Here is a 17,991-nt window from a genome sequence, read left to right as displayed (position 1 = left end):
AAATACATAAACTAGTAACATCATTATCAAGTATGTACCATACATAGTTGTCTGTGCTCTACTTTTATACGTGTAGGGGTATAGATGGTTTGTTTACATCAGCATCACCACAAATACAAGTAATGTACTGGACTATGACATTAGGACAGCTACCATATCTATGACATCACTAGGCTATAGAAATTAAATTCTTACAGGACCACCATTGAATATGCAGTCTGTTGTTGACTGAAACATCATTATGTAATGCAGGACCATATATTATTAATTTATTTAATATTTAATTTAAAAATTTTATAACAGTAATTTTTATTGTAAGACATCCAAGCAATATATAAATGTATAGTGCAACATGTGAAACCTGTTTCCATTTTTCTCCCATTCCAAAGGGGACATCTTTATAGTTTCTTTTTTAAATATACTATACATATTTGGAGAAAGGTGAAAATATAAAGGGGCTCATCACATTCATTACTCTTGCTTTTAACTTAATGTATACAATTGTCTGAGATTTTCTATACTAGTATAGTTAGGTCTTTGTTTTTGGTGTGTTTTTTTCTTTTTAGTATTGTATGCTATAGTTAATCAAAATAAAACATTTGTGTAGAGTCTGTAATATGGAGGGTATTGTTCAGCTAGTACATAAGGGACTCCAGACATGATTCTCCATCAGAGCGCTGATTCTTTAGGGGAGGGAGGCATCCTTCCTATATAATAAAAGACTAATATGCAAATCAACTGGACAGCTGAACAACCGGTCACTATGATGCGGGCTGACCACCGGGGGCAGACGCTCAGTGCAGGAGCTGCCCTCTGGTGGTCAGTGCGCTCCCACAAGAGGAGTGCTGCTCAGCCAGAGCCAGGCTGGGAGCTGGTGAGCACAGCCGTGGTGGCAGGAGCCTAGCCTCTCCAGAACAGTCAGACGTCCTCCGAGGGCTCCTGAACTGCAAAAGGGCACATGCTGGGCTGAAGGACCCTGTCCCCCAAGTGTATGAATTTCATGCCCCAGGCCTCTAGTACACAAATAACCACAACATAAGGAAAAATAATGTCCTGAGTGTATGCCTGAAGTTAAGAAATAAGCTATTTCTAGCTTGGAATCAGTGATATTTGAGCTTGGTCTAAAGCAGTGGTTCCCAACCTTTTTTAATTGTCTTGGCCATGCCTCACCTAAGCATCTCTAAAATCCTGATGCTCTCCAGGACATAATAGTTATTCAAAAAGTGAACTGTTCACATGGAAGAAGTCTAAAAGGCCATTCATTAACTTGGTCTAAACAAGCATCCAAAGAACATGTCATCCGTGAAAGAGAAAAATAAAAGAACGAAAGTGTAGTTGAAATACTGAGGAAGAAATCACTAAGAAATTGTTTAAAATAATAATGTGAAGTGATATGAAAAATAGCAAATAAAGTTTCAAAACATAATAGAGAACTGAAATGCATAAATATGCCATATATTTATATACTGTATATGAGTCTCCTAGAACCATAAGAAATGCAAAAAATCATGTTAATAACTCATTCTCGAATTGCCCCCCTTAAAAAATCAAATTGCCCCCCTGTGGAGCATATACCCCATGTTGGAAACTACTGGTCTAAAGTGAGCTTGACAGGTGAAGGAAGAGCATAGCATGGGCGTGTGCAGAGATGAAAACACGTGATGCAGAATCACCTGAATGTCAGACCTCCAAAAATTCACACTGAAAGGGGGGAGATGGGAGAGAGATGCTGCCTTTGACAGCTGCTGGGGTAGGATGGGCCAGCCAGACACCGCGACACTGCCCGGATAGGCGTGGGGAGCCGGGTGTCTTAGACAAAAGCAGAAAGCAAACAAGCTGGGATTCAGGCAGTCTTGGGTTTGAACTTTGTCTCTGTCACCACTTAGCTGGATGACCTTGGGTAAATTAACCCGAGCACCCAGTTACTCATCTGTAAAATGGGAACAATTACGGCTACTTTTCAGGGTGGTTTTGAGGATTACAGACAAGGGCCTGCCACATAGGTTAATAGTGGGCGGTGGTATGTGTCCCGGGCCCTCGCTGTGGGACAGACAGGACGCTAACTGACCGACCAGAATCCACAGTCTCGGATCTTAGAGGGTAGGGAGGGCTCCTGGGGCCTCCGCCCTCCAGGAGGTGGGGACAAAGTGGAGGATGGGCTGCAGGAGGAGGAGCTGGTGTGTCCAACCCGCCCCGTCCTGTCCAGTCTAGCCTGGGCGCTGAGCGAACCGCTGTTCTAGCCACCGCCACCCAGGCAGCCGGTCCTGGTGTCCAGCGCGCTGCACCGAGTCCGACCATGACCCTGCGCCCGCCGCTGCTCCCGCTCCGCCTGCTGCCGCTGCTGCTGCTGCTGCTCGGTGGGGCGGCGAGCCAGGCTGAGCCTGGGTTCGAAACCGAAAGTCCCGTCCGGACCCTCCAAGTGGAGACCCTGGTGAGGAGATTGCCCCTGTCCGGTCCGCGGGGCAGGTCTGGAGCGCGAATCCAGGTCTCAGTGAACGTGCGAGCCGGGAGGAGAAGCGCGGGGACTGAGCTGGGGGTGTCGGGTTTGGGACAAGAATGGGATCTTTGGAGGATCCTCCGTGACTCCTGCAGTCCGATCACAGGTGGAGCCCCCCGAGCCGTGCGCGGAGCCCGCTGCCTTGGGAGACACGCTGCACATACACTACACGGTGAGGGGTGCGGGGGGCGCGGGCGGAGCCTGGGAGGGGGCGGCGCCCCGGTGCAACACGTCAGCTCTGGCTTGGACACGTGGCGAGTGGTTAGGGGAGTGACTGGGCTCTGGGGTCTTGGAGCACGTGGCGGGGGGAGGGGGGGGAGGGGGGGAGGACGTTCCTCTTCCAGCCCATTTCCCCTCTCTGATCCCCCCTCCTCCCCCCAGTTCCTCCGGAGCACCGAGAAGTGAAGGGAGGAGAGATCTCCAATAAGTGCCAGTCCTTCAGGGCTTCCTGTTCCTTTCTGCCCGGAGGGGAGTGCTAGGCTGCAGCTGCTAGGGGCTGCCCCGCCCGCAGCCCAGGTGTGTATGGGAGGGAGCGTTACTAGGTGTGAGCTTTGGATGCTCTCTCCCCTCAGGGCAGCTTGGTAGATGGACGTGTTATTGATACTTCCCTGACCAGAGACCCTCTGGTTATAGAGCTTGGCCAAAAGCAGGTGATCCCAGGTATGTGACCTGTGCCTCCCACTCATGCCAGCCTAAGTGCTTTCTTAACCCTTCACTCCCTGAGCCACCTTAGAAATGGCCCTCCTGAGGGTCAGACCCCACTTCCAATGCTCCTCCTGCCCCACACCCTAGAGAAGGAAGCCCGAGATCTAAGAAGCGGGGAGCTCAGCTAAGGGTGCAGGGGGAACCACTGATCTCCTCTCCTGGGATTTTGGGACTGTAGGTAGCTTCCTGTTCAGTCATGTCTTCTTCCTCAAGGTCTGGAGCAGAGCCTTCTAGACATGTGTGTGGGGTGAGTATCTGGGCAGAGTTGGGCGTGGGTACTCCCTCTGCACGGCTGGAAGTGTTCGCTGCTGCCTCTGCTTCCAGAGGAGGCGGGAAAGCTCGGGGCAGAGGCCCCTGGCTTTGCATCAGTCATCGGGGACCCCCGTGCCTCCCTGGCTGTGGGTTTTGTTGGAGGAGTTGAAGCATGAGGGGAGGGAGGCTGGATGTACATATACCTTTGCTGGTCAACCTGTTTGGTATAAGGTGGGAAAGTCCATCTTTTGGACACGAATACCTAGAGGGTTTTGCTGGCGGGGCTTCAGATGGACTGAGGCTGCTGGCCTACCTGGTCGCACCTCTGGCTGTGACTTACATTCTTTCCCTCAGAGAGAAGCGAAGGGCAATCATTCCTTCTCACTTGGCCTATGGAAAACGGGGATTTCCACCATCTATCCCAGGTAACCGGACCAGAGCTCTCTTTCAAATCAAAATACCCATCTCTCAGAGCTATATAATTTGGAGCTTGAGAAGGTCTAAATCAGTTTGCAAAAAGGGACAGCGGTGGCTGGGGCCCTCTCTAGGGGCCAGAGAGCCTGTTAATGTCACCTGGCTTGTCCTCTGGCAGCTTTACAGAAAGGAGACACCTGCTTGTGCCACATGGGCCTGCTTCCCAGAACTCTGGACTACTTTCCTGTCTTTTCCTGCAATTACAAATGGAGTCATTTGTGCAGTTGGCATGGCTTCTCGCTGCATCTCCACCCTTCCTCTCAGTCTTCACCAGGAAAAAGGATCATAGTCAAGTAATTGAAAACAAAATGAAACAAAAGAACAACTTTTAAAAGCCAAGCCCACCCCATAACTTTAAAAGCCCTCTCAAGTCACTGTTGATTCTTACTCTTAAAGGCCTGGGATTAGACAGATTTCACAAGATGTATGTCTCTTGCTTTTGGTTATAACACATGTTCTGTTAGCTAAAATGTGTTATACCTCAGAGTATCAGGGGAAAAGTTCTTTTTTTTTTTTTTTTAAGGTACTAGAGAAAAATATCTTTACTATAAAATCATGAAAGGGAAAAAGTTCTTATCCCAGTTCCAGCTTAGAGAGAGACCTGGAGAGAGGATAGGGTGACTAAAGAGAATGAACTCTTACTCAAAGCTCTAGTACCTTCTGCTTTCTGGTGCTGCTTCTATTTACATTTCTTTCTCACTTCTCACTCATTCCCCCATACCTTCTTTCTTAAGACACATCCTTCTTCTCTGAAGCTCTTACATTAGAACACCTATCTTCTCTAATAATTTCATTGAATATGCTCACTGGTTGGTAGAATTTAAAAGTCTAGTTTAAATCTAATTAATTTCAGCCCTGCAAAGATGATATCCTTGCGGTTGTTTGGAAATGGAGTACAGTTAGTATAGAGGCTTCTCTCACTCATAAATGGAGAACAGTGTGCACGTTTCAGATCCACAGAAACTGTGCTGTCAAAGACCCATCATGGAAACCAAGCCACATTTGTATATTTGGGGGAAACACGATTATCACTAGACTCTGCTCATAACCCATCGCTGCCTTGTCTAAGGGAACTCAACCCCACATTTAAATCTTTCCAGCTTCATAGTTGTTGCTCTGGTGTGGCCTGCCTTCTCTGTTTTCATTCATTCAGAGTCCTAAATGAACTGCACAGAGACCCTAATCCTCGCCTCTTCTCTGCCTCCAGCGGATGCAGTGCTGCAGTTTGACGTGGAGCTGATTGCACTGATCCGAGCCAACTACTGGCAAAAGCTGATGAAGAGCGTTTTGCCTCTGGTGGGCATGGCAATGGTGCCGGCCCTCCTGAGCCTCATTGGGTATCACCTGTACAAAAAGGCCAGCAGTCCTAAAGTCTCCAAAAAGAAGCTCAAGGAAGAGAAACGAAACAAGAGCAAAAAGAAATAATAAATAGTAATTTAAAAAACTTCTTGGCATTTGTCAACTGATCCTTTCTGAGGCTACTTTTGGAAGTGGGGATGAGGTGAAGGGGCTGGATCTTGTCTGTCGTGGGGGTGGTTAGAGGCTCTGAATCACCTCTTCCCCCGGCCTCCTCTTCCTGTCCTGACTGACTCCTGGGGCTTGTGCTTGAATTCCCACCGGATTTTTAGGATTTTTAGGTCCGGGAGGTATAGGTTTTGGCTCCCGTGGTGACCTGACTCTGGGAGTAATGCTTCATTGAGAAATAAGCCTCCTAGTAGTTGCCTAGCTATCCTCTCCATGCCCTGGGGCTGCTTACTTCCTGGTGTTGTAAACATAGACTCTTCTGTCCAATAAGGCAAAGATAAAAGGGGCTCATGAGCTCTATGGGAATTTTTAATAGCAAAGTCCTCAGGTCTCTCAAAAAAATTCTCTGGAGGTTGAAAAGAGATTTCCTCCTTGTATCACAGGATATGGGAGACCACGTGGGCTGCCTCAATGACGTTGTAAGTGGGTTGACTTTTCTTGCCACCTGGCTGGGTTGTAGGTTTGGACAAGGTCTGGGGTAAGTTGCTTTGGTAGTTGACGATGAAGAGTGGGTTGAGCTGGCTCAGCACTTCGTCGCTCACCGAGATGCCATCCAGGTACCGCTTGAGCATCTCCCTCAGCTTCCCGTTGATGTCTAACAACTGGCTACGTCTTCGTTGGAGGCTCAGTTGTTCTAGTTTCACTTTGTTGTACCGTTTCCAGAAATTATCCATCCCTATGTAATCCGCTATCACCTGGGAGCGGGTTTAAAGGGAGGTGTGTGGTGGGGCCCTTAGTGAACACAGCCCGGATCCGTCATCCCCGCCCAGAGGCCCTGGGAGCTTTACCTTTGCCAGCTCCTCAGTGAGCTCCTCTGGGGTAATTTCCTCTATCTCCTCCAGCTCCTCCGGAGTCAATGTTGATGAATAAAAGGGCAGCACTTTTTCTTCCTCTGTTTCAAGTTTCCTACATATTTCAGCAAGTCTGAGGACCTTTTCGCCCTATTGAAAGCAGGAAGACACCTTTTATTAGGAAAGACATGGGAAGGGGAGTATTGGAGCTGGTTCCCTGCCTGAACCAGGGAAGCTGTTAATTTAAGTGGGAGACGAGTAATATGCACATCTCACACAGAGCTGCTTACTGCATGGCAAGTATTTTACATTCTTACAAAATCCATTCATTATTAATGCATTTAACTTAAAATGTGAGTGGGAAGGGGATATGAAATAAAAAAAGGTATTCCAAGTGCCCCCTCAGGCAGGAAGCAGGAGGAAGCATCCTCTACCATTCTCAAACCCTTTTTACGTCACAGGGTTTGGGCCACCCTCTCCCGTCACCTTATCAACAATCGCTGTCAGGGCTTTGAGGGCGGTGTTACTCTCCAGAGTGAGTTTGACTAAATTCTCCTGTGCTATTTCCCAGATATGAGTCCTTTGGGCCTTAAGTTTTCGTAGTTGGATAAGGACCAACTCCTTGTCATCACGAATGTACTGGTTCTGTTCTTCGCTCTCACGGCTATGCACCATGATTTTGCCTTTCAAAATAAGTATGGAATCCTGGAATAATGGAGTAGATTAGAGGAAACTTTTGACTGGCTGAGAGTCTTCAGTGAGACAGGGAAAAAAACTGGGATGGAAATCAAAGCATCTCTTTCCCCAATTAGTGATGAGGCCCCATGGGAGTTGGCGGGGGGGGGGGTGAACAGGGAGGGGATAAAGAAGAAGGTAAAGCAGTGAGTGTTTCTGATTGGGTGCACTCACCTGCAGTCTCTGTATTCTTCTCATCTGTGTTTCAATGTCTTTGGAGCTCTTCTCGTCCTTCAGTTTCAAAGCCTCAAAGGCAATCTTTCGATCCTCTGTGGCATCAGTGTAATTCTTAAGTGCATCCTGGAACCTTCTCCACAGATCTTCTACTACACTCTCTAGTTGCAGTCTTAGAAAGTGCTTCTCTTCTATATTCTAGGAAGTGGCCCCAAAATAGCCAATGCTTGGAATTACCCTTTTAGTGCCCTTTCACTACCACCAGTAACCTCACACTCTTGCCCTGTTTATAGCATAGGAGAGTGCAGGGGCGCCAATGAAAATGCCTACAAAGACCAGGCAGATGATATAAATAAGTGCTGTGGGCTAGATGGGGCCTGTGGTGAACCAGAGAGGAAATGCTCTTTAGCGGAGGGGGTGGGGTGGGGAGGTGGGGAAGGCACAGCTGCTCAGCTCTACGTGAGTGTCTCCATTTGGAAACATTGACCCGGTGTTACCAGATCTTCACATTTTTCAAGGGAAGGTAAAAACTTGGATTTTTATGTGAAACCTCCCATTTTTAAAATTTTGGAACATTATTAAAATGTTTTACAAAATACTACAGGGCGCTGAAACCGGTTTGGCTCAATGGATAGAGCGTCGGACTGTGGACTCAGGGTACTGAGTTCGATTCCAGTCAAGGGCATGTACCTTGGTTGCGGGCATATCCCCAGTGGAAGATGTGCAGGAGGCAGCTGATCGACGATTCTCTCTCATCGATATTTCTAACTCTCTATCCCTCTCCTTCCTCTCTGTAAAAAATCAATAAAATATATTAAAACAAACAAACAAACAAAAAAACAACAACACCTCTTCAGGGCAAAATAAAAACAAAAAATCTCATACTCAAACCCAGGTCAGCAGGCTAGCTAAAGCTTGCAGCCTACAGGATGGTGGAAAGCACTCTGGCCCAGGGGCCAGAAGCTGGATTCTCCCCCTGGCTTCGGCAGGTCATTGTATTTTACAGGGCCTTCATTTCCTCATTACAAATCTCATGGCTGTCTACCACGATCTCACCTTTCAAAATAATTATGGAATCCCGGAAGAACAGTTGATTAGAAGAAACACTTGAATAACTGAGGGTCTTCAGTGAGACAGGTAAAAAGACTGGGGCCAGAAATCAAAGCATATCTTTCCCAGGTGAAGCCAGATTATCTGCTTGTTGCTTATTAGCTTTGAAAGGCATTGCCTTGACATCTCGGAATGATCCTCCCTCCCGACCAATCTTCACAAAAGTACAAAAGGCAATAGGTGTTCCTACAGTGGCAACAGGCATTTTATTGATTATCTTGGTTAAAGGAATCTCTCTGAGCTGCTCGCCTGGAGCATTTTCCTCTCACTTCTCTCCCATCTCTTGCCCATTACTTCCCCTCTGTACCTTGTTTTTGAGATCATCCCACATGCTCTGGAACTCCAGCTTGCTTTCATACTCAGAATCTATGTAGTTCTGCTCCATGGCCATGAAGACATCTTGTAGGTAGTGAATCTCTTTTTCATGTTGGTCAATAATAGTCTTCCTAGGGAAGATAAGACACTGTCCCTGCTCTGAGGAATATAGCAAATGGGCCAACAATGACAACTCAAAGCAGTATGTGATAAAACTCTACGAATGGTACAAACTCTTAGGTACTAATTTTTATGGGAGGTTTCATATAAAAATCCAAGTTTTTCACCTTCCCTTGAAGGGAGGGATCTATTTCCTTTAGGGCCAAAAAGAATGAATAAGATTATTTTTATTTTTGAATAGGTTAATATATTCATGTGATATAAAAATTAAAAAGTGCAAAGGTTACAGTGAGAAGTCTCCTTCCCATTCCTGTCCCCTGCCAGATGGGGAGGATTTTGAGAGCTGACAGTGGTGATGACATATTACAAACAGGGACCTGGCACGGGCAAAGGAAGGCTACGGCCACAAGCTAAGCCCACATCAGTTTAGAAGGAAGTCAGGGTCTTTTCTGATGGAGGTAAGGTCATAATCCAGGTGGGATGCTTGAGAGTGCTGGCCACCTGCTTACAGACAGCTCCTTACACAGGCTCTCTATGCTCCCTTGGGGACTCAGACCCCCATACCTTTCTGTCTCAAACTCCTTGGTGAGGGTCTCCAGCTCCATGTTGTAATTTTCCTCCAGGAGGTTGAGTCGGCACCTCTGCAAGGCCAACAGATGGTCAATGTTGTGCAAGTGGCTGCGCAGGGCATGGGCATACTGCTCCTCCGCTTCTGACAGGTCCTTCGCTAAAGACTGGGTAGGAAACACAGAGTTACCATTTTGGCTGGATGACTTCTGTGTGAGAAAACTAAAGATGTATTCAGCTGGTTAACTGGATGACTTTTCTTTGAACCTAAGCGTGCTGGTTCTCTCACTATCGAACTTAAAGTCAGAGTGACAGCAGAGAACCCCATATAGCCAGCCAGTGTCCTAGGGACAACAAACATTTACAGTGATGGGGCCACCACTAAAAGGAATCAGGGATTCGTAGAGAAATGGCTGCTTCGAAATCTGAGGCAAAAATAAACAAGTTGGACCTAGGGTATTTTGTCAGGGAAAAGAAGGAATCAAGAATTTGTCCTGCTTTTAAAATTATATATATATATATTTCAGAGAGAGAGAGAGAGAAACATCAATAATGAAAATAATTGATCAGCTACCTCCTGCACGTCAAGCTCGAATTGGGATCAAGCTCAAAATCCAGACATATGCCCTGACCCAGTATTGAACACTGACCTCCTGGTTCATAGGTGGATGCTCAAGCACTGAACCACACCGGCCAGGCACCCAGGACTATTGTTAAGTGAAAAAGGCAATGAGAAGAACAGTATGTGATACTACCATTTGTATAAAATAATATTTATTCATGCAACTAATGGGCATTGGGCAGCTGGAAGGAATTTTCACTATGTAACTTTTTATCTTTTTAATTTTGGACAATGGAAATGTAACCATTCAAAGAAGTCAAGTGAGCCCTGGCCGGTGTGGTTCAGTTGGTTGGGCATTGAGTAGAAATGTGGTGTCCCTTCCCCCCAAAAAAATAATTAAAGAAAACGTTGTGTCCTAAAAAAAAGCAAAATAAAATTAAAGTAAATAGAACAAAGAAGCATTTACTGAGTTCCCATATGATCCAAGCACCTTGAGTCCCACTGTGAACTACCACAACCTCTATACAGCACTAGCTTTCACCTTATGTTTACATGAAAAGGGATCTTATGAAATAGGTTCTGATATTGGATGACTGTTCACTCACTCAACAAATATTTATCCAGCACTATGCTGGATACTGAGGATTCCGAGATTGGAAGACATCCTCACTGCCCTCAAAGGAGCTTGCAGTCTTGAAGTAGGAAAAGAGTTATATAAACAGAACATTACAGTTTAACATGCTAAGTGATATGAAATTAATGATTTACCATTGACAATGGGATATAAAGAACTGAGTGCCTACATCTAACTAAGAATACTGGGGAAGGCTTCACAGAAGAGATGTCATTTGTATCGTTCTTGAAGAGGAGTGAGAGTCTGCCAGGAAAACTGAGGAGATGGGGAAAATAAAATTCCAAGTAGAGGAAATAGTATGTACAAAGGCACAGGTAAGAAACAAGGCTGTGAAAGGTACAGGTAGAGGGTAAATCATGAAGGGCATTGCTATTCTTGCCATGCAGTATGGATTTTTTTCCCCTTCCCTGTAGAAGTGGGAAGCCACTTAGGACACTTAAGCAGTGGAATAACAAGATCAGATTTTGTTTTAGAAAGATTATCTGGATGTTCAGGTCAAGATGGTGGCATAGGTAAAAGCAATACTTAAATTCTTCTCCCACAACCACATCAAAATTACAACTAAACTTACAGAACAACTATCATTAAGAATCACCTGAAATCTAGCTGAACAGAAGTCCTGTGAGGTGAAGAGCTGCTGAATGGGCTGATCTCACATCCACATGGAGAGAGATATCGTGAATGCAGAGGTCCCCCCTGAGGCATGAGGGGTCCCAGTCCCACACTAAGTTCCCCAAACCAGGGTTCCAGTGCCAGGAAGAGAAGTCCCCATAACTGTGATTATAAAAACCAGTGGGGATTATGGATAAGTGAGACCAGGACTTCTGGAGTCCCAGGCAGTTCCTCTTAAAGGTCCTGCCCACAGACTTACTAGGACTCACTTGCTCTAAGCTCCAGTGCTGAGGCACCGGGGACATACAAGGGGGAACTGAGTTGTCTGACATTGAGGCAAGAGCTGGAGGAGCAGCTTTTTCCCAGACAGAAGTGTTGGCAGAAGCCATTGTTCTTTTCCTGGGCTCTTGCCCCACAGAGCCTGCAGGCTGGTGCCATATCTGAATCTCCATTAACCTGGCTAATGCTGCTGGCCCTGCTCTGCCGATTCTCTGAGACCCCACTCCATTCATCTTGTGGGTCCAGTCCAAGCCATTTCCTGTGGTTTTTCCATACAAACGACCTATGTTGGTAAATGCTTCAGACTTTCCTAAAATTTCTCAAACAAGCAGCATCTGGCCCTAGCCAGTTTGACTCAGTGGATAGTGTCAGCCTGCAGACTGAGGGGTCCCAGGTTCAATTCTGGCCAACAGCACATGCCCAGGTTGGGGGCTCAATTCCTAGTGAGGGTTGTGCAGGAGGCAGCCAATCAATGATTTTCTCTCATCATTGATGTTTCTATTCTCTTTCCCTTCCTCTCTGAAATCAAGAAGAATATATATTTTTAAAAAAGACAAAACAAACAAACAAAAACCCAGAACACTAAAGAAACAATGATTGGCTATTAAAAAAAAAACAAAAACCAATCAGCCTCTGGCCTCAGCATGCCACATGCCTCTCACTAAGTGGCCCCAGGCCTGGCACTAGTGGCAGCCAGCCTTGGTTCACAGCTTGGCCTCTGCTGGGCAAATCCAATTCTAGCACAAATAGCAGCCACCTACATATTACTTTGTAGCTCATGAAGGGTGGCCCTGGGCAGGACACAGGTGGCTGCTGGCTTTGATCTGCACCTCCCAGGAGGCTTCAGAGTCGGTGCTTTGGTGGACAGCTTCAGACCAGGTCGAAGTGCCACCCAACCTCCTCCACAAGGGATACATTCAAAGGGTGGACTCAGCAGTCACTAGAATCCTGTTGAAGTAAATCCTGCCATGTGGGGTCAGCCCCTGCATAGCTGATCCTCCATGGTAGTAGCAATTAGTCCTCACAGCCTATCAGCCTGGGGGTAAATCCCTCCCATTGAGGTGCCAACAGCAATCGAGGCTCAACTACAACAGGAGGGTATACATAGTCCCTGTGGGGGATGCACTGGAGTGACCAGCTCAAGTGACTGGGGAGGCTGACACTGGACCCTACAGTACACCTACTGCTCCACCAAGATGGGAAGATGTAGCAGCTCTACCTAATACATAGAGTCAAACACAAGGAGGCAACCAAAATGAGACAAAGAAACATGTCCAAAATGAAATAACAGGAAAAAAAAAACAGAAAAAGAACTAAATAAAATGGAGACAAGCAATCTACCTGCAGAGTTCAAACCACTGTTTATATAAAAATGCTAAATAAACTTAGGGAAAGAATATATGAACTTAGTGAGAACTTCAAAAAAGAGAAAGGAAACATAAAAACAGAGACAGAAAACATGAAAAAGAACCAGTTAGAAATAAAGAATACACTAACTGAAGTGAAGAATACATTACAGGGAATCAATAGTGAAGTAGGCGAAGCAGAGGGTCAAATTAGAGATTTGGAAGACAAGGAAGCAGAAAACATCCAATCAAAACAGCAAAAAGAAAAAAAAAATCCATGAAAATGAGGATAGTATAAGGAGCCTCTGGAACAACTTTAAGCATTCAAACATTTGCATCATGGGAATGCCAAAAGGAGAAGAGAGAGAACAGGGAATGAAAAACTATGTGAAAAAATAATGATGGAAAACTTCCCTAACCTGGTAAAAGAAATAGACATACAAATCCAGGAAGCACAGAGAATCCCAAATAAGAGGCCTACACTAAGACACATTATAATTACAGTGCCAAAGGTTAAAGACAAAGAGAGAATCTTTTAATAATATATTTTTCATCTATTTCAGAGAGGAAGGGAGAACGAGAGAGAGAAACATCAATGATGAGAATCATTGATCAGCTACTTCCTGCATGCCCCTAAGCCCAGCCAATGGGGTTCAGTTTGATTCCCAGTCAGGGCACATGCCTGGATGCGGGCTCAATCCCCAGTGTGGGGCCTACAGGAAGCAGCTGATCAATGATTCTCTTTTCTTTCTATCTTCTCTCCCTTGCCCTTCTTCTCTGAAATAAATTATATATATACTAGAGGCCCGGTGCACAAAATTTGTGCACTGTGTGTGTGTGTGTGGGGGGTGTCCCCCAGCCCAGCCTGCACCTCTCCAATCTGGGACATCCCTCTCACAATCCAGGACTGCTGGCTCACAGCTGTTTGCCTGCCTGCCTACCTGATTGCCCCTGACCACTTCTGTCTGCCAGCCTGACCACCCCCTAACCACTCCCCTGCTGGCCTGATTGATGCCTAACTACTTCCCTGCCAGCCTGATTGCCCCAACTGCCCTCCCCTGCTGACCTGATTGCCCCCAACTGCCCTCCCCTGACAGCCTGGTCTCCACCAACTACCCTCCCCTGCTGGCCATCATGTGGTGGCCATTTTGTGACCACATGGGGACGGCCATATTGTGTGAGGGCATGGTGGTCAATTTGAATATTACCTCTTTATTATATAGGATTTTAAGATAGAAAAGCCTAAAGGGAAGGAACCAGTGAGCAGAGATTAAGACTAGAATGAAAAAAGACACAGCAAAATTCCTTAGCAAAAAAGATGGTATGGCCCGGTGTGGCTCAGTTGGTTGAGTGTTGTCCCATGTACCTGAGAGATCACTGATTTGATTCCCAGTCAGGGCACACACTGGGTTTGGGGGGTAGGAGGTAAGGGGGAAGGAGCTCAGGAGGCAGCCAATCAATGTCTCTCTCTCATCGATGTTTCTTTCTCCCTCTCCCTTCTTCTCTCTCACAAATCAATAAAAACTTTCTTTTTAAAAGATGGTATGGATACAAGAATCTCCCAATAGTATAAGGATGACTGATTGAATTGCTTAAGAGATCCAGAACTGCTCTTACCCATTGAGATCTTCTTAGCCTTACCCAAGGCTACTGAAGTTGAATCAAAGAGGCTAAACAGAATTTGGTTGAATAAAGCACTAGAATAGGAATCAAGAAACCAGTGCTGTAGTCCCAGCTCTCTCGTTGACTAGCTGTGTGACCTTGAATGAGCCATTTCCTCCCTCTGGAACTGAGTAGTCATTTCCTCCCTCTGGAACTGAGTAGTCTTACATTGAAATGAAGATGTAGGACTAAGTTCAAGTCCTGGGGTGATGTCTACTGTGCCTTGTAACTCTAATATTGTATAGTACTGGTTTGGGGCAGTAGATGACTAAAAGCAATGGCTCCTCTAAGTGATGGAGAGGTGTGACCATCCAATAGTCTACTCTTCATTTCAGTGAAAGTTGTTATTACCAATAGCCTAGTTCTGTGGTCAGCAAACAGGCTCACAAGCCACATGCGGTTCTTTGGTCCCTTGAGTGTGGCTCTTCCACAAAATACCACAACCTGGGCGAGTCTATGGTATTTTGAAAAAATGGCATTAGAAGAAGTTTAAGTTTAAAAAATTTGGCTCTCAAAAGAAATCTCAATCCTTGTACTGTTGATATTTGGCTCTGTTGACTAATGAGTTTGCCGACCACTGGCCTAGTTTCATCACAGCCTGCTGCTTGTGAGGGCATTAAGATTGAATAATTAATTAACTTTCTAGGCCCATTCCATTAAGAGAAGAAATCAAGGCAGCCATATTCAAGTATTTCCTTGAGAAGAACACCTACCTTGATGACACTGTCCTTGCAGTCCACCACTCGTTCAAATGTTTGGCTGAGGATCTCAATGTCCTTAAGAAGCTCTTTGGTCTTGACTTCTCGGAGAACAGCTCTCCACTGTGTGTTAATCTTATTAAGGTTCAGAGCACTGTTGTGCTCCTCCTTGGCCAGCTTGTCCTGTGTGAAGGAATAAACACACCTGAAGGAGGTCAGGGTCAAAAGCCCTAAGGCAGCACAGCCAACAAGACTGCACTTAGTCTGTCAACAGTCACTTTTACCCTTTGTCTTTTCCGAGGGACCCAAGCTCCTAATGGCTATCACTCAGGTAATTCCTGTTCGTGTTTGGGGAGCATCTCAAGTAAGACAGAACAGCCATGTGGAAGGAGGGGAAGGGTGATCTTCCTTTAGGATGGAGACATCAGAGCAGGGCCCTGTGTAATGACCCATCTCCAGGGAGACTATCAGAGTTTCCAACAGTTGGGATGGCTGAGAGCACCTACTGACCTAGTCCTGGGACTCAGTTGTGACTGCCACGCTCTATACCACCGCTCCTCCTTCCAAACACTGTTGCCTGAAGTCTGAGTATATTTAGGTCTCCAGATTCCCGGAGGAGGGAGGCCAGCATAAACATGTCGCTGCCACCATGGCAGGGTTAAAGCAGCAGGGTCAGCGCAGGGAGCGGGTGGGCTGGGCAGGGATAATGAGGAAGCATCACCTTCAAGAACTGGCTCAGGAGCCGCTCCTTCTTCCTGGACAGCTCCTCCTCTGCCAGCAACCTCTGCTGGAACAGCAGCAGCTGCTCCTCATCCGTCAGGGGCACCTTGGACTTTTTCCCTTTCTTAGACATGGCAGGCTAAGGGCTGGACCTGGGCGAGGATCCGGGCCCGCTGCGGCCAGCGTTAGTGCGGGTAGAAGGAAAATGCCCCCAGAAGGAGGCCTTCTGGAAGTGCCCCTGGACGGCAGTGAGACCGCAGACCTTAGTCCTGAGGTAAGACACAGCCTGGGACAGCCGGGAGGCCGGGCTCTCAAGCCGAAAGACGCATCTCCGTCTCCTAGCAACGGGACCTTGCTAAAATGGCGCTGTGAGGCGCGGAAGAGAGGCCCTGCCTTAGAGCGCCCTCTGCCGCCCGGAGGACCGCAGTGAGGGTTTTGTTTGTTTTGAGAGAGGATAGTTTTATCCTCAAAATCGCTAGGCTCCTAACTGAACCTTTTAAAATATTTTTTTGTTTTTGTTTTTCATGGTATGGAAATCTTTTAAAATACAGATAACAAATTTTGGAGATAATATGGAGAACCGGGAATCCTCGTGCATTGCTGGTGGAATTGTAAAATGTTGCAACCACTTTGGACAACAGTTTTTGGCAGTTTCTTTTCTCTTTCTTCTCTCCCTTTCATCCTTCCTCCCTCTCTCCCTCCCTCCTATTCTCCCACCTTTCTTTCCTTCCTTCTTTTCTTCCTTCTTTCTTTCTTTCTTTCCTTCCTTCCTTCCTTCCTTCCTTCCTTCCTTCCTTCCTTCCTTCCTTCCTTCCTTCCTTCCTTCCTTCCTTTCAATTGGTTTTACTGAACAATTTATGAACCAGGCAGCATCCCATCTAGTAAACAGAATGTTGCTCTAGAAGTTTCTTAAATTTTTAAACATAAATTTACCATGCAATATAGCTATATAGCTATTTTACTTTTAGATATCAGTCTAAGATACCTAACTACAGATGCATGCTACAACATGAATTAATCTCAAACACATGCTCATTGAAAGAAGCCAGACACAAGAGACCACATATTGGCAGGGAATTTTATATGAAATATCCAGAAAAGCAGAAGCATTGTGTCAGAGAAGGCAAATATGTACCCAGAGTAAATGTCTATTTCAGTAAGAACAAAACACTGCCCTTCCATGATGAAAGCAGCCCAGTGTCATCAACCTGTTCACCCAGGGGAGTGGCACCATGTAGGGGGGGCCTAGTGTTGGTCTCTTCTGCTGGCAGATCAGGCGCTCAGTGATTCCCAGAGCCAGGCTGGCCTTGGTGAGTGAAAGTCCATGCAATACCTCCACCCCTGCCACGATGGCTGCTTTGTTCATAAATCCATTAGGCAATGACAGGGTGGCTGGGAAAAGACACTGATATCCACAGATGAGGTCATCCTATCACTTATTAAATCCTCCTCTGCTGAGGTCACTCTTCATGTGCATTACATGGGACACAAATACCTTTATTATTATTATTATTATTATTATTATTATTATTTATTATTATTTTTTTTTGCCTACTCAGTCAGGTCTATCCACATACCTCTTCTCCAAATTTTCTTGTCACCAGTTTTCTAACATGTTCCTTCCAAGTCCCTGAATTCAATCAAACCATTGCCACAGCCATGAGTTGATATATATAGTTGCACATCTGGCTATTTCTCCTTCTAAAAAAAAGTGAACAACCAGGGTCACTGCTGAAAGTTCTGCCCACTGGGAAGACTTCCCTTCACAACAACCTTCAGGGATGTTCCAGAAAAGGGCTACAGTACTGTGGCTGTTCACTTTTGGGTGGTGCCTGAATATCGTGAAGAACCATTTATAGACCTGCTTCTCCTCTCCCTCTGTCTTCCATTACAGGGAATACTCCTGAGGCTATGGGTGTATGGTATGTTGGAATATAGGGACCCTAGGCATTTGGGATACTTCTTTATGTAATTTTATTGTGCCTTCAGGGCCTTCTTGGCCCCATCTTGTATATACCACATACATTTGATGACGAAGTGCTGCTGTGCGTGCCCAGCTTTATGGCTCAATGGGTCCAATAACACCCAGGTCATGATGGAGAACTCAGATCACATAGAACTTGGTGACCTGAGCTCTCCAAGGTGGCCTATGGTTAAGCATTCAGTCTCTACGAAGACCCAGGAGTAGGCCGAGAGGTGTTTCAAAATAAGTGT

At 46.0% G+C, this 17,991-nt stretch overlaps 2 protein-coding genes across 4 annotated transcripts; one reads left to right on the top strand and one right to left on the bottom strand.

Annotated features, from left to right (window-relative positions):
- Positions 1–2,165: 2,165 nt before the first annotated feature.
- Positions 2,166–5,375, top strand: FKBP11 (FKBP prolyl isomerase 11). 3 transcript variants are annotated; one of them, XM_036458363.2, is made up of 6 exons: positions 2,166–2,431; positions 2,604–2,669; positions 3,070–3,157; positions 3,416–3,449; positions 3,809–3,879; positions 5,136–5,375. In XM_036458363.2, exons 1-6 carry the CDS (start codon positions 2,297–2,299, stop codon positions 5,351–5,353), a joined length of 612 nt encoding a protein of 203 aa, XP_036314256.1. In that variant the 5' UTR covers positions 2,166–2,296; the 3' UTR covers positions 5,354–5,375. The 3 variants fall into 3 exon arrangements, with proteins under 3 accessions (XP_036314256.1, XP_045444981.1, XP_036314258.1); XM_045589025.1 differs by lacking the exons at positions 2,166–2,431; positions 3,070–3,157; XM_036458365.2 differs by lacking the exons at positions 2,166–2,431; positions 2,604–2,669 and having other exon boundaries at positions 3,381–3,449.
- A 368-nt stretch (positions 5,376–5,743) lies between these two features.
- On the bottom strand, positions 5,744–16,109 carry CCDC65 (coiled-coil domain containing 65). The gene is made up of 8 exons (XM_036458458.1): positions 15,779–16,109; positions 15,073–15,240; positions 9,262–9,431; positions 8,570–8,708; positions 7,153–7,350; positions 6,730–6,948; positions 6,241–6,393; positions 5,744–6,147 (listed from the first exon to the last, which is right to left on the bottom strand). Exons 1-8 carry the CDS (start codon positions 15,908–15,910, stop codon positions 5,830–5,832), a joined length of 1,497 nt encoding a protein of 498 aa, XP_036314351.1. The 5' UTR covers positions 15,911–16,109; the 3' UTR covers positions 5,744–5,829.
- Between the last annotated feature and the right edge of the window lie 1,882 nt (positions 16,110–17,991).

The sequence above is a fragment of the Pipistrellus kuhlii genome, unplaced genomic scaffold, assembly GCF_014108245.1.
Source record: "Pipistrellus kuhlii isolate mPipKuh1 unplaced genomic scaffold, mPipKuh1.p scaffold_m20_p_3, whole genome shotgun sequence".
Classification (NCBI taxonomy): Eukaryota; Metazoa; Chordata; class Mammalia; order Chiroptera; family Vespertilionidae; genus Pipistrellus; species Pipistrellus kuhlii.
This window is presented reverse-complemented; position numbering and strand designations above follow the sequence as displayed.

Excerpts from the sequence above, each read along its gene's own strand:
- CCDC65 (XM_036458458.1), bottom strand. The coding sequence starts at position 15,910 with ATGTCTAAGAAAGGGAAAAAGTCCAAGGTGCCCCTGACGGATGAGGAG. Across the intron at positions 15,241-15,778 it reads TCCTGAGCCAGTTCTTGAAG|GACAAGCTGGCCAAGGAGGA; the intron begins GTGATGCTTCCT and ends TCCTTCACACAG. Across the intron at positions 8,709-9,261 it reads AAGGAGTTTGAGACAGAAAG|GAAGACTATTATTGACCAAC; the intron begins GTATGGGGGTCT and ends TATCTTCCCTAG.
- FKBP11 (XM_036458363.2), top strand. The coding sequence starts at position 2,297 with ATGACCCTGCGCCCGCCGCTGCTCCCGCTCCGCCTGCTGCCGCTGCTG. Across the intron at positions 2,670-3,069 it reads CGCTGCACATACACTACACG|GGCAGCTTGGTAGATGGACG; the intron begins GTGAGGGGTGCG and ends CTCTCCCCTCAG. Across the intron at positions 3,450-3,808 it reads CTTCTAGACATGTGTGTGGG|AGAGAAGCGAAGGGCAATCA; the intron begins GTGAGTATCTGG and ends TCTTTCCCTCAG.